The sequence below is a fragment of the Aethalodelphis obliquidens genome, unplaced genomic scaffold (genome assembly GCF_003676395.1).
Source record: "Aethalodelphis obliquidens isolate GAN/ISIS:26980383/991018 unplaced genomic scaffold, ASM367639v1 scaffold13, whole genome shotgun sequence".
In the NCBI taxonomy this organism is placed as follows: Eukaryota; Metazoa; Chordata; class Mammalia; order Artiodactyla; family Delphinidae; genus Aethalodelphis; species Aethalodelphis obliquidens.
Window position 1 is genome coordinate 2,889,529 of NW_020837957.1, and position 15,857 is coordinate 2,905,385.

Here is a 15,857-nt window from a genome sequence, read left to right on the forward strand (position 1 = left end):
CTGGAGGGGTGGGAGGGAGGGAGATGCAGGAGCGAGGAGATATGGGAACATATGTATATGTATAACTGAGTCACTTTGTTATAAAGCAGAAACTAAGACACCATTGTAAAGAAATTATACTCCAATAAAGATGTAAGAAAAAAAGAAAAAAAAAAAGAAAAAATAGAAGCATAAAAAAAGCAAAACTTCAAAAAAAATCCAACATAATGTGGAATCATTCTGAGGCAGTAGAAAGGGATGAAAAAAATATAGCTAGAGCCCAGGACTTGGATATCGGCATAATTTAGCGGCTGTGTGATCTCTGGGCAGATTACTTCACGTTTCGGAGCTTCAATTTTATCATTTGTAATTTGGGGATAAAAATCAGTGCACATCCCAGGGGGGTTTGTGTTAATTAATGATGCCTAGCAGTAGTTGGGCACTCCGTCAACATCTCCGGAACGAAGCGGGAAAGACTAAAGCATTCACCTGTGAGCTGCCAGGGGCTGAGCGCTCCCCCGGCTGGCGCGTCCCTGCAGCGTCCCCGCCTTGGTCGGCCGCACCCGCAGGCTCAGCGCGAGCGAGGTCCCCACCCTCCCCGCCCCGCATCCGGCCGCAAGCTCCTCCCCCCGCGGCCGCGTCCTCCCCGGCGACTGCCTGGCACCTGGCAGAAGCGCGGCGGCCGGGGAAGCGGGAGGCCATCCTCGGACGGCGGCGGGCGGCGGGGGAGGGGCGCGGGCGCACAGATGGGAGCAACTGAGAAGAGCGGCAAGAAGAGCCGGAGGCTGTTTTCTTCGCTGCGGCCGTGGAAGGCAACCCGGCGGCTGTGGCGGACGCGCTCGGCTTCCAAGGCGGCGCAGGGTGAGTGTGGGCGCGGCCGCGGGACCTGTTACCACGAGCGGCGGGCGCCGGCCTCCCGCTGAAGCGGGGCCGCGGTGGCTCCGGCTGCTGCCGTGGGCGGCATCTCCCGCTGGGTTCTCGGCCCCCGGGGCCCGCGGGCGGGGGCCGCGCCGCCTGGACGTCTGGCCCTGCCTGGGCGACCCTCCTCCCTGATCCTCGGCCGCGGGGACTACAGCAGTCCCCAAGCTCCCCCGGGGCAGCTCGACGACAGTCCCTTCTTCCCCCTCCACCCTTTAAGCGTATCTCCCCTTGGCCCAGGTGGTTGCAGCTTGTTAATTTCCCGCACAAGTCCCTGTCTGTCCGTTTGGCTCTGGACAGAGGGAATCCGGGGTGCCTCTGGAAAACAGTTTGCATCCCCCTCCCCCCAAAACCTGGCCGGCACCTGCAATGCAGTACCCGTTGGGGGATTTAATCCGCACCCAACTCTGCCTTGGAGGTCCTCCCCATTGGACCCACCCTCTTTCCAACCCATCTGTTATCTTGTAAGCTCTAGTCACAATTAACTATTTCCCAAACACATTCCACCCTATCCTCACCAGGGCCTTAACTCACATTTATTCAGTCACTGACTCACTGCATTCATTCATTCCATAATTTTTATCGAGCTCTCCTGTGTGTCAGGGCCCAGGATTGAACGAGATAGGCAAGGCCGCAGCTCATGGAACCACTTTTAAAGGGGGAAACAGACGTTACACACGTCAAATAGGTAAAAGTCTCCATTGCAGATTGCTCTGTGTGCTTGGAAGGAATCAAATCGTCTGCTGGGAGAGAAGAAAAGGTAGAGGGGCCCTAGCTTACTTGGGGAGTGGACAGGGAAGGCGTCTCTGCGGCCATGCAATTACAGCTGAGCCTGAAGACTGATTCAGAGTTACTCCAGCATGGAGCCAGGGGAGAGCTTCCTGCCGGGGCAATAGCAGGTGGAAAGGTTCTCAGTGTGCCTGAGCTAAGCAAGGGGAAAGTGAGGCAGGCAGGGCCTGGGTCAGGGTCTGGGTAGTATATGATGAGGAGTTTGGATTTTATTCCAAGTGAGCTGGGAAGCCACTAACATGTTCTGAGCACAGGGACCTGACACGATCTGCTGGCTCATTGCCTTCTCTCTATCTGCAGTGGCCATGCCTTGGTCTCTCAGCCTGGCCAATTCCTACCCGTCCGTTAGGACTAGCACAAATGCATCTCCTCTGTGAAGCCTTTCCTGGGATAGGTGCCACCTGTAACCTGTCTGCTGGTATTTCATCATCATTTGTCACTGTTCATCTGCTATTATAGATTCCATGTGGGCAGGTTCTCATCCACTTCATCTTTGCATCCCCCACCAGGCTAAGTCAGAGCTGGGTACTTTGTAGATACCTGTCTGCTTGTGTGTGTGTGTGTGTGTGTGTGTGTGTGTGTGTGTGTGTCTGTCTGTCTGTGTGTCCTATCATGTCCTTTTCGTCTGTTTCCATCATCTGAGGATTCTTCAGAGGCTGACATGCCTTGAGTTCTAAAATGGCCGACCTGAGCCAGGGCAGAAGCTAGACTGCAACAGGGCCGCATCACCCCCATCTCCACCCCAGGGTTTTTACGAAGATTAAATGAATTAATGAGTTAATAATTGTAAAGTGCTGGCACATAGTAAGCATTCTAAAAAGAAATTTGACAAAGAGCAAAAATAATTATCCTTCAAATATTTGTGTTAGAAACAACACCAATTATTGTGTTAGAAACAAGCTTTTCTATTGTTGATGGTTAGGGAGGCTCTGTGGCTTGGCCTTGTCATCTTGCCGGCTTTCAAAGGACGTGTTATTACTTTTAGTGAATGCGCCAATTAATTCTTTCCACACTGCATCAAGAACTGTTGCGGAAACTTAGTAGGTCTAAAGGCTGACCGCCCCTTTTCTTTAGCTTGCCTGAGTAGTTGAATAGATTGGTAATTGCAACAAGTATTCCTTGAGTGATCCTTATATGCATAGTGTTACTCCAGGTGTTGTGTGAATGTTTTACAAAAGAGGAATAAATGGGTATTCCCACTGCAGTAAATTGGGTTAGAATAAGTTTTTTAGTTTTATAATTTTTAAACCCAGGTGTATACTGTGTCCACAACCATCCTCTCTTTTTCTTCTTTGTTCCCATTGTAGAGTTCACCCATGGCTTACCTGGGGCCCATTGCCACGCCACACCTCTCTTTTCTTAGGTAGGATCTTGGCAGATCACTGTATTTCCCTACTTCCCCTTCCCCCCTACAACCTGGAGATGAGGCCATTATAATGTCTTATATTATATGATACTTTACAGTTTATGGAGTAGGTCAACTATAAGGTCTTGTTTAGATCTTAACTAACCTTGGAAGGAGGGAGGACAGATGGTATTTATTTCCCCCATTTTGTAGATGAGGAAAGTGAAGCAAGAGACAGAGTAGCTTGCAAGAGGTCATAGGACTGGTGTGTGGCCAATTCAGGCCTGACTACCCACACAGCTTCCTTTCTGCCACATCGGCACAAAATAAACATGTGCCAGTATCTATACACATGGAGGGAAGAAGTAAAATTAATAAATATTATGCAGTGAATGAAATCCATATCCCAATTTTATTTAATTTTTCTTAAAGGTGGCCTGAATTTCTCACGATGATGTCAGCGTCACTTGGGGCATCTACAATCATATGCTTTGGTGCCAGACAGACGATGATTTGAATCTGCCACTAGTAAGTGGCACACTAATAAGCTGTGTGATCTTGGGCAGGGTGCTAAATCTTTCTAAAACTCAGTTATCTATCATACGTAAAATAAGGATGATACTCCTATGTTATAATGTTCCTGTGATGAGTATATGGGTTATTGTATATAAAGTGCTTGGTACATAGTAGCTCACAAGGTGGTGGTTGTTATTTTTATTAATATTAGTCCAGATATTGCACCATATGATCACACCCCAAATATGGAAAGTTCAATGAGCGGTAGGAATAAAACATGGCTGGAAGCTCTTCAGGGGCCGCAATCCCTTCTGGACCAATCAGAAGGCCTTCTACATCAGTATCCTTCTTTCTACCCTCCCTTCCTTTTTTTTTCAGCAGGAGGCTACAGATGAGAAGTAGCATAGCTTCTGGGGACCTCTGGCATCTGTTCAGCTTAATATTGTATCCTGAATATAGAAGACATTCAATAAATATGTTTATTTAGTTATTGGATAATAATGAATGAATGGTTAAGTAATGAATGAATCCTCTGGGATGTATATATTGATTCCTTACTTCCTTGCTAATACTCAGTACTGTCAGAATTTTTTGATGCGTATGAAGTGGTACTGCATGGTGCTTTTATATTGAATTTCCCTGACGAATAATGAAGCTGGAGATCTTTTCACATGAATATTGGCCATGTGTGACCAAGACATGTGTGAACGCCTGTTTATGTTTTTTTTTTTTTTGGTGGTTCATGTTTTTTTAAAAATCTACTCATAGGAGTTCTTGAAATCTTCTGGATACCAATGATTTACCTGCTTATATGTCCAAGCAACTTAAAAAAATCTACTAACCATGCAAGCTGTTCTAAATGAACAGGCTGTGTTCAGTAGAAATTAAGCCCCTAAATTGCTTCCAGCTTTTGCAGAGAACCAGATTTACGTCAAATAGCAAAGCTTTAGCTTATAGAGACGGGAGCGGATAGTTGGTGGAAGTATTTTGTGAGCAGTAGGCTTTCCTAGTCCTTGAAATGATGGTAGAAAACCAGTCCTGAGCTCTTCCCCCCAGAAATTGCCTCCTGCAAACGCTGGTGGCCGAAGTGCCCTTTCCTGAACTTCAGTTATTCCCTGGGAAGACACAGGTTGGACCTGGAGTCAGTCTATCCGCAGGTAGTGCTTTCCAGGACTAGTTACCTGGAGGAAAGGACAGAACACTTGTCAGGTGAACTGTGGTTTATCCTTACTGCCATTTTTTGGCCATATGTCCCTAAAAACAAATCACATTGAATGGAGATAATGGTCACTACCTAGGGATATTGGAAAGATCAAATGATATCATAACTATGAAAGGACCATATAAATGCAAAATATATTTGCTAGGCTCTGTGAAGTAGCCAACCCTTTGCCGGAGTGGGACCTATACCCATTAGGCCCCATACCTTCTCCTACCCTCTGTTCTGCATACAGGTGCCTGATTGTAGAGTAGTAGTTCTCAAGGGTTGTCTCCAGACCAGCAGCAACAGTGTCTCCTGGAACTTGCTAGAAATGCAAATTCTTGGAGCCCACCTCAGAGCTACCAAAGCAGAGACTCTGGAGGTGGGACCCAGCAACCTGTGCTTTACCAAGCCCTGCAGTAATTCTGGTGTGTGCTAACCTTTGAGAACCGTTGGCCTAGTGGGATGTGCAAAGGCTTTAAAGACAGTGAATGTGGGTTTTTCAGTCTTAACTCTCCCATTTGCCAGCTTGTGCGATGAGCAGGTTACTAAGCTCTTGGGCTTCCAAGCTCTCATCAATAGAAGGAAGATGATGTCACTTCCGTCACAGGGGTGTTGTGAGAAGTAAATGACAGGCAGTATCCTGGCTCTGCTACTTTTTTGCTATGTGTCCTTTGGCAAGTCTCCTTTCTTCTTTCTGCCTCATTTTTTCTCATCTAAAAAAGATGGACTGGCAAGCGTTAACGTGCATGCCTTGCTTACTGTGTGCCAGCCGTGGTCCTAAACCTGTGAATATTTTAATTTTATTTAATTCTTACAATAACCCTGTTTTACAGTCTCTATTTTATGAACGAGAAAACCGAAACACAAAGAGGATAAGTAACGTTTCCAAAGTTACACAACTAGTAAGCTGGGATCCAAACCCAGGCAGTGTGCTGTGAAAGTCCTCGCTCTAAAGGCCATGCTTGGCAAATAAGTTCTTTGAAAGGATGGTGATGATGATAAGAAGATTGCCTTGCACACAGTGGGTACTCCATGTGTTAATTCTCTTCCCCTTGCCTTGTGGCTTGGCTTCATCGGAGCACACCCAGCTTTTCTTATAGTCATGCTGCCCTTCCCTGCGGTGACCCTAATCACAAAGCCCCATCCCCTCCCCAGCCCCCAGTCAGCAGTTTTCTCACTCCAGTTCATCTCGCTTACGGCCACTTGGATGCTCTGAGCAAACCAGACAGGTGTGGCTGGGGGAAGACCGACTGTGGTGGTGCAGGTGAAGTCATTCTCCTGTCACCCCACCCTGGCATGTTTTGGAAATGAATGACTAATCCAGAAGAGAGGGTCCAGGCAAGTTACCGAAAGATCATTGGGTCTGCCCAATTTGAGAAATATCCTCCCAGTCTCTTTTGCTCTCAGATTTCCAAGGGAATATAAAAGCCTTTGTTGCTGAGTTTTTCTTCGGAGTAAAATTTACAGCTGGGAAGTTGAACCCACAGTGTTAACAGCAGCGTTTTTTTTTCTTTCATTTTTGTTTTGCTAGGACAATGAAGAGCCTTATTCTCTTTCAGTTCAGGGTGTCACTCATTGTTCTTGAAAATTCTCTTTGGTTTTGCTCTCAAGATGGCCTCCCTTGCTGGGCATGACTCACCGGTCTAATGACTCAGAAGTGGCATCCAACAAGACAAGGACTGTGCAGAGCTGTGCAGGGACTTGTGGCCAGTGGAGCCTGCCTGAAGCTTTCCCTAAACCCGGTTATTGAGCTGGAGCATCGTTTCCATTAATGGATGTTTAGAATGGTTGTTGGTACCAGTTTATAGGAAGCATGAGGCAGTGCCTTGTTCTGGAAGGCTCCAAGGCTTGAGTCTATCCTTGTCCCTGAGCTGAGGTGGCCTTGAGGTTTACTGTGGGCAAGACAAGGCTTCTAAGAATTTACCTGACCCTGCTTGGAATGGCCACAGAATCAGCCAGTGTAAGGCTTCTGTAAAATTTGTATCAGGGAAAATAAAGGCTCTTCTTATCTGAAGAGGACTTCAAATCTCTTTCAACTTAATTTAAAAAAATCTGTTAAGGATGAATAGAAAGATGAACATCTATGTGACAGAACAAATTTAGCAAAATGTACTTGAAGATGTTTGCCATGCAATTCTTCCAACTCTTTGTATTTTGAAACTTTTCAAAATACAGTGTTGAGTAAAATGCAGGTAACCCTAGAAATGATCATACTCTTGTAAAAAAATTGCTTCCTTGTTAACATAAGTGGCAGGCTCTCTCCCACTTCCTCACTCCTCCCGGGCTTTGTCTTTTTTCCTGGGGAGCCTGCTTGGTGAAAAAGGGCCTGGAGTGAGCCTGGCAGGGGGTGAGCTAATCCTTTACGCCAGGGCTTTATCTTCTTCCTGATATGTAATTCTCACAATAGCCATATAAACTAGTTATTTCTGCATTTTATGAGGAAACTGAGGTACAGAGGGGTACACTTGATCCAGGTCAGTAGGTGATAATATTAGTCTTACAGCATTTATGGAGCCCTCCCTTTATGTGTCAGGCTTTGTGCTCTGTACTTCACATGCATTAACTCATTTGAGCCTCATCCTACCCTAGGAGGTAGGTGCCTTCAGTATCTTCATCTTACAGATCAGGAAATGGAGACTTAGAGAGGTGCAGGAACATATCCCAGCTTACTCTAGGAGCCAGGAAGTGGCAGAGCCCATGTTTGAACCTGGTCTCTCCTGCTTTATAGCCCTTGCCCTACTATTCAGACCCAGTCCTCGGCCTAACTCAGTAAATCAGCATACGTTGTAGAAACCTCTTGTTCTGAGACCACAAGCTCTTTGAGGACAGAATGTTTTGTTCAGCACTGTGTCATTCTCAGTCTTCAGAGCAGTGTCTGGCATAATGAATATTTATTGGATGAAAGAGTACACGGATGGTGTCTTCTCATCACCCCCTCCTTCACCCTATCTGCCCCTAAAGGTGCTCCTAACTGGGTACGTTTTGGCTGCCCTGGCCTTGGTCCTTGGAGATGGAGATGCCCGTTTCTTTGATGTGGTTTATGGGGCAACATGCCTCATTTGGTGGCCAGTGAAGAGTTCCAATGAAGGCAGATGTTCCTCATTGGCCTTAAGTTGTCAAGGATGCATAAGGATATTATCCACTGTCAAGGAAAGATGGGAACAAAAACAAAATAAAATTTCCCCAAACTTTAAGGGAGTCTTTAAATTGTGGCGGCTAGAAATCAACTCCAGGACCCCTAGTGGCCACGACAGGCTTTCCCTCTATAGCTATATTTGACTCTCGGGCTGCCGTAGTGAGCAGGTAAACACTAGCAATTAGTTCTCTTAATGTGCCCAAGTATGTTGATAATTATCCTTTACACTTATGTAGAACTTAGTTTACAAAGTACCACATCTGCTCTCCCTTTTGATCTTCTGAACAGCCTGGACCACACACAGGGCACGGATGATTAGCCCCACTTTACAGATGAGGAAACTGGTACCAGAGAGGTTAAATCACCTGCTGTACGCCACTCAGGTAATAGTGGTAGAGAGAGGTCTTCAACCCTCTTTTCTCACCTCCTACTCTGGCAAATTTTCCTTTTCAATATTGTACTTAACCCAGCAATTTCTGGGGATGAGCGCAGGTTGGTGCATTTCTTTTTGTTGCTCTTCCTCCATCTTGGAGGTGAGTGAGGTCCTGGATTGGGTCAGTTAATCATTCTGGATGTCAGTTTACCAGTCTGTATATTGGGGAATAAACACTACCCATCAGTGAGTGCACTCGGAGCAGAGGAAGTTGTGAGGGTTTGGAACTCAAAAAACAATTTCTAAGTGAAGATGTTTGGAAGGGACTGTGATGACTGGTTCATTTTCTGTAAAACAAGTTCAATGGCACCTCCCCTGGCCACACTATCTAAAATGGCAGCTCTGTTACCTCATTATCATGCTTCATTCTTCTTCACGGCATTTACTGCCATTTATTATATGTTTATATTTGTTTGTTTATGGCCTGTCTGAATCCTCCCACCCAAATGTGATAGCCAGGAGAGCAGGGACTTGGTCTGTTTCCTGCACTCTTGAATTGCTAACAGGTGGAGTTGTGCCTGGCACAAATAACCGTTGTTGAGTGAATGAATGAAAGAATGAATCTGAGGTATGTAATGATTGAAAGTAAGTTTGCATTGGATGATTGAAAGATTTGCTTGAGTACTCCTTGCTGTCGAACAGAGAGGGGGTTTGGTCTGGCTTCCACAGATCCATTTCTGTCTCAGCCATCCAGTGGCTTAAGACCAATCACTAAAGCCTTGAGTACCAACTTACACCTGGGTGAACTGGGTTCAATAACCCAGGTCCATTCAGCAGACATAGGTCATTGGATGGCACTGTATGCCTCTGCATTGTAACAGCCGGTGAGTGGCTTGAGGACTGGGGCTGGTTCCCGTCACTGTTCTGTCCGCAATACTTAGCATAGAGCCTGGTCCACAGAGAGGTAAAAGAAGTGTTTGCTGAATGAATGAATATGTAAGAGGAAACAAGCACAGGGCTCTTAATCCCCCTCCAAAGTGAAGGTCTCCATTTGAGAATAAGCTTGGTGCACGGCACATGTGGTCCTCTTTCAACTTGAATCAAATCTCTCCAGAGAGGAGGAGGCACTGAACAGTTGATTCCCTAACCTACTGCAAGGAAAGGCAAGCCTAGGCTCCAGATCCAGTTCCATGCCATGTTTTGGAATTTGTGTTTACGTCTGTCTTCATTCCCCATCCTTTCTGCTCCAGCATAAGCAAAATTATAACCCCTGCACGCTGACTTGCATGCAATTACCAGAGCCCGGTGCTCCTCGGCTGAGGGACTTCTCCCCCAAGACCGCTGACTGTCTGAATGACAAATCCAAAGTCAGGGTTGCAGAACCAGCCGGACTTTCCTGCTCCTTTGCAGCAGAGGGAGGAAGGAGAGAATGAAAGATTCTGAAAATAAAGGTAAGGGGCCCACTGCAGAGGGTAGGTAAAAGAGGCTAGGGATAAGATGTCACTCCATGGACATGTTTAGTGTCTATTAAATGGCTGATTTAAAATTAGTGTGCATATATTATTTAAAAATACTAGTATATAATAATAAACGTGACTTTTAAAAATAACTGATTTCTGGTTTCCAAATATTGTCATTCAGTTTTCCATTTTTGTGCTACTAAATATAACATTTTTGCATTCTTCATTTAATCTTGGCTGAATGACACATATTTACATTTCACAGACTTCCTTATAATAGTTCCCTTTTATTTTGCAAGTGTTCAGAATACTTAATTAATATATAGGTTTCCGGTGCATTATTGGAATTGCAATATCTGAAATACTTCGGACTTCTACAGTTTGGGTTCTTAAGAAAAATGTAGAGGGAGAAGCCTTTAATGAACATTCACCTTTTCGGGAGGATCCAATGGGGAGCCGTCACTGACCTTCAGAAGTGTTTATCTTGCAGAGAGATATTCAGATGCAAACTCCCCCCACTCTGCTAGCTTCCATCCCCTAGATCCCTGGTAACAACCCCCCTTCGCATCCCCCCCCTCGCTCTCGCCCCCTCCCCCCAACCAATTCCGCTTGAGGCATGGGGGAGGAGAGAAACGGATTTAAATGAAAACTCAGGAAAGGTCAGGTCTCTCAAATGAGCCAGCCAAATAAATATTAAGTTCAACAACAAGGATTCTGGAGGATTCTGGGGTTTCAAATTCCGAGGGTCCTTAACATTTTCTGCCGCAGATGGGGGAGGAGCGATAGATCCCAAGGCTCGGGAGGATACACGCGTTCCCCAATCCTGTTTCCAGGAAGGAGCCCTTCCGTGGTGTTGCGTAGGTGCGGCTCCTGGTCCTGCCGCAGGAGGAAGGCGCAGGGCGGCTGGGCTCCCGGGAAAGCTCCGGGGCAGCCGCCGAATCTCCGCGTAGCCTGGCTCAGCCCCTGCCTCCCCCCAGCTAATTTTAGGGTTTGCCCGCCCCCCTTTTCCCCAGCAGGCGTTCGCTGATCTCACCTCAAGCCTCTCTGCAGCAATTTCCACCCCTCCCTCTCCTCCCAGCACGCTCTGCTTTAAGGAGGCCCCAGCACTTTGCCCTTGGGCACCGGGCTTGGGTGCTCAGGTGGAGGCTGGCACACAGCGCCGGAACAGGTTGCTCACGCCCACCGACCCTCCGCAACACCGGAGCCGGATGGTTCTCTTCATTGGTGAGACCGCCCAGGCCCCAAGCCTTCTCCTAACTGCATGCAGGGCCGCCCGCTTGGCCTTCACCAGCCCAGTCCTCAGGCACACTCTCTGGCATGTCATAAGATTCTCATCTTGTAATGGACAGTGATGTTTATTCCATATTAAAAACAAACAAAAAGCAACCAACCAAACAAAACCACACACAGCCTGATGCCGGTAGGAAGGCTGGTATTTTAATCTATCACGCTGCTTGTGATGAAGGCTCTTAAGCAATTTCACTTACTATAACTGAGGCTTTAAGAGGGTCTGGGGTAGCTGGTGTCGGTTCCACATAGCGATCTCTGCGGTTTTGATGTTTAAATTTTGATTAAACAGCCTTAGCGAGGCGGAAAACAGATTTGCATGGCCCTGGTAAATGCAAGGAGTGCCTGTCTACTGCTGTTTCTAAGCCAAGCTCTCATGGACAAATAAAACCTGTGTCTGTGTAATCAGAACATTTTAAAGAAACTCAGGGAGAATGTTGGCCTTTCCTGTGTTATTTTCAGTAGCTGGAGAAAAGGTTTCTGGAAAGAAAAAAATGTGCTTATGTGCCATGTCATGCTAGGCCAGGGGCATGGTTTAGAAAAAGTTAAGCCTGCCTGAGCTGGAGGCTCATGTTAGGTTAATATTCACCCCCATTTGGAATTGAAACACTCCCAGTTTCTCAGTGTATCAGGCAGGATGCTTTAGGCTTCAAATCCCCAGCTGCTTTTTTAGGGGAGTTGGTATTTAGAATTTTTGTTTCACTTTGTTCTGGAAGGAGCCTTGGTTGGAAGTCAGGGTGGTTAGGTTCTGGCTTGTTTTGCCACTAACTCACTGGTGACCTAGCACAATACCCACGATTTTTTCGGACCTGTTTCCTTATCTCTAAAATGGATAACTGTTAGACCAGATGACTGTTCTTCAGATTGTGGGTGGTAAGAAAGCAATTTAGTGAGTCTCAAGCAACCTTTTAGAAAGATGAAATAGAATAGAAAATGTCAGAAACCATTGCGTATGGTAAGTGTAAATAATGGTTTCCTGTAACTTCTGTTTTAGATGTTTATGTTTGTTTATGTATGTAGATATGGGCTGTATTGATGTCAGATCAGTTTCTCGCTGTGAATCCCAGTCAAAAGAGTTGGAGAAACACTGAAATCAGTCACAGCTTCCTAGTTTGTCAAGGAGTCTATGAAATGCAGTCCATTTTTGTTTATGTATGTTGAGAATGTCAGTAGTTTTCCTCAGAATTTCCAAGGGGTCTAAGACCCCAAATAGGTTATGAATTATTGTGTTTCCCCCAAGGCCCTTCTAAGCTAACCTCTTAGGGATCAAAGAATCCTTTCAGGGCCGGGAGATGGGCATGTGTTGACAGGACCAGCTGAGTGTGAGATGTGAGGTGGGGTGTGTGAGCATGTTGAAGAGAACGTATGACCGTGGTAACTATACCATGAGAGCTATTTGTAGGTTCCAAAGTGCCAGTTGGTGACCTGAATATGAAACACAAATATCTAAAAATTAGAGTCTTTGTGCTGAAAAGTACCACAGGAAAACTATTAAAATGTTGTGCATTGTTTAGAAGTCAACTCTCCTTGGAAACAGGCACCAGGTAAAATTTTAAGAGGTTGACAGGGACAAATAAAGCATCAGGCTGTTGGTAGGCAAAAACTGAATTTTATAAACTACCATCACATGACTAGTGTTCTGTAAATGTTGAGCTGTGGTTTAATAAATGCCTTTCTTTCTTTTTTCTCTTTTTAGTACATCTTGTCTTAAGACAGTCCAGTGAGGCTTTTCAACACAAAAGGCATTGTATAACATTTACCCAGCATATCTCAAAATGCTTTGCAAACCAGGAAAAAAAATTCTGTATGAGGCAACTCAGAAGAAAATAGTTGAATGAGTTAATAAGTAGGTATTGGCAAGCATGACAGCTAATTATAATAATAACAGCCATAGCTCCTATTTAATGAACAAGTAGTATGTGAAAAGCTCTTTTCAAGGTACTTTACACATTGTCACAGCACTGCAAGGTTGGGGGTATTTTACATGTAAAGAAATGGATTAAGAACTTTTTACAGGGCACATAGCTAGTAAGTGGCAGAGCCGGGATTCAAACCCAGCGCATTTTACCTTCAGAACCATTCACGTGGTAGGCAAGGGCTTTGAGAATAAGTAGCGTGGGAAAATTGCAGAGTTTTTAATAAAATTTTCAACATCATTTATTGCTAGAATTAATTTACTTATTATAAAAAGGGAAATGTGAACCATAGAAAATGATGGCTTTTGTGTATTTTTCTAGATTGTGTTTATTTGCAAAATAGGCATTTTAACTCTAAGTTCAGCTGCAAATTTTCCTTTTATTTTGTAAGTTCTCTCTTTTATGAGTAAGGTTTTAGAAGCAGAGATACGAAAGAATAGGAGTGGAGAGTTTGAAAGTTTGGGTGGAAACATTTTTTTTTCCCTACAACAGTTTAGGGCAAATAGTTCTCTTTTCAATTTTTCTATGTTTTATTTCAAAATAACAAACATGACATTTTGTGAGCAAATAAAGTTATGCATAACATTTTAACATGGTAAAACTAGGATTAGAGCACACTGATTCCTGAAAGAATCTGATTTTTTCCTGAAAGTTATTACAGAATCTGATTGGGAGTTTGAATATGGTCAGATCCAGACTTTTAAACCCTAAATATTTAAAACACTATGGTGTACATCCCCCAATCTGTAATTCAAAATGAAGTAAGTGCAAGGAAATCCAAAAATGTTGTGTTTTTTTTTTTTTTTTTTTTTAAAACAACCATGACTACCTTTAGAGAAGACTCAGATTCTTTCAAGAATTTGTGCTTCCTGCTTGGGACTGCATAGGTCAGGCAAACCATGTGTATTGGTTGGGGTGATCTGTAAATGGCTGAGTGAGTTCTCAGCTTTCACGGCTAGCATGAGATAGAGCTGGGTTTAGAGCCTGGACTATGCCATTGCTTCTCAAATGGACACAGTACTGCTTCCTGTGGAACATACTAGAAATATGCAAGGGGCTGTAGCAGCATTCACTGGGAAATGATAGATGTCCTGCAATGTTCCGGACTGTTCCATTTAATGATGAATTTAATTATCTCTTGTCCTGTGCAACTTTCAGATGTTTTGCTGAAGACATAAGTGTAAACCCTCTATACTTTTCTGAACCTAGAATATAAGTTGGTATTACATATACACTGACGTTTCTGGGATTAAAAATGTTGTGTAAAGCAAGGAAAGATTACACTTAATTTTGTTTGGAAAAATCACTTACCCAAAGCGTCAATTGGTTTGAGACATCAAAACAACACACCTGTCTCATTCAATCTATGTACCTGTACATGTATCTGACTATTAATGTCATCTAATGTAGTCTTACTTGAGTATTTGCATATTGAAATCCATATTGTTTTGCTATATTTATTAACTTTTCTTTCCTTTCTCTTTTACATTGTTGTTGGTATGTGTGGTATAGTTATTGTTGTTTAATTGTGTGTTAGGTAGGATATTTTATCTTTAAATTTCATTTTGAGATACTAAACAAGGAAATACAAAATATTTTTTTATTTGTATATATATGTGTTACTCAGAGTATACAAAATGACTTTATTTTTACCTCTTTAATAATTTAAAAGAATTTCAGCCAACATGAAAACTTTTGGAGATTATATATTCAATTCTATAATTCTGGTTCCTTTAATAAAATTAGGACAATCTACAACAAGATTGAGGTGAGCATAAACTGCCCTCTTTAAGGGCAGAAATACTGGGATATAGGTGTTAAAAATCTAAAAAATGATGTCACTGGTAATATATATTTATGCTACTGTAACTGGCATTTTAAAATTTCATTTTCTAATTGTTTGCTGTTAGAATATAGAAATATAGTTGATTTTTATTTGTTGACCTTATTTCAGTGACCTTCCTAAATTAACTTACTAAATAGTTCTTAGATTTTTGTAGGTATTTGGTTTTCTATAAATAAAGACAGTTGTATTTCTTTTTTTTTTTTTAACATCTTTTTGGAGTATAACTGCTCCACAATGGTGTGTCAGTTTCTGCCCTACAACAAAGTGAATCAGCTATACATATACATATATCCCCATATCTCCTCCCTCTTGCGTCTCCCTCCCACCCTCCCTATCCCACCCTTCCAGGTGGTCACAAAGCACCGAGCTGATGTCCCTGTGCTACGTGGCTGCTTCCCACTAGCTATCTATTTTACATTTGGTAGTGTATATATGTCCATGCCACTCTCTCACTTCGTCCCAGCTTACCCTTCCCACTCTCCATGTTCTCAAGTCCATTCTCTACGTCTGCATCTTTATTCCTGTCCTGCCCCTAGGTTCTTCAGAACATTTTTTTTTTTAGATTTCATATATATGTGTTAGTATACGGTATTTGTTTTTCTCTTTCTGACTTACTTCACCCTGTATGACAGCCTCTAGGTCCATCCACCTCACTACAAATAACTCAATTTCATTTCTTTTTATGGCTGAGTAATATTCCATTGTATATATGTGCCATATCTTCTTTATCCATTCATCTGTGGATGGACAATTAGGTTGCTTCCATGTCCTGGCTATTGTAAATAGAGCTGCAGTGAACATTGTGGTACATGACTCTTTTTGAATTATGGTTTTCTCAGGGTATATGCCCAGTATTGGGATTGCTGGATCGTATGGTAGTTCTATTTTTAGTTTTTTAAGGAACCTCCATACTGTTCTCCAAGGTGGCTGTATCAACTTAAACTCCCACCAACAGTGCATGAGGATTCCTTTTCTCCACACCCTCTCCAGCATTTATTGTTTCTAGATTTTTTGATGATGGCCATTCTGACTGGTGTGAGATAATACCTCATTGTAGTTCTGATTTGCATTTCTCTAATAATTAGTAA

At 43.6% G+C, this 15,857-nt stretch overlaps 1 protein-coding gene across 3 annotated transcripts in view; it reads left to right on the forward strand.

Annotated features, from left to right (window-relative positions):
• Positions 1–644: 644 nt before the first annotated feature.
• DNAJC6 (DnaJ heat shock protein family (Hsp40) member C6) overlaps positions 645–15,857 on the forward strand; it is a 154,930-nt gene continuing 139,717 nt past the window's right edge. Inside the window, exons 1-2 of one of the 3 annotated variants that reach the window (XM_027113994.1) lie at positions 731–840; positions 3,464–3,559. Coding sequence is in view for 2 of the 3 variants with exons in the window: in XM_027113992.1 (XP_026969793.1) it covers positions 726–840 (115 nt within the window). In the remaining variant the exon portion in view is untranslated. Of the gene's footprint in view, positions 841–3,463; positions 3,560–6,801; positions 9,712–15,857 lie in introns of those variants that run through there. The other 2 variants (XM_027113992.1, XM_027113993.1) reach the window with 2 other exon arrangements.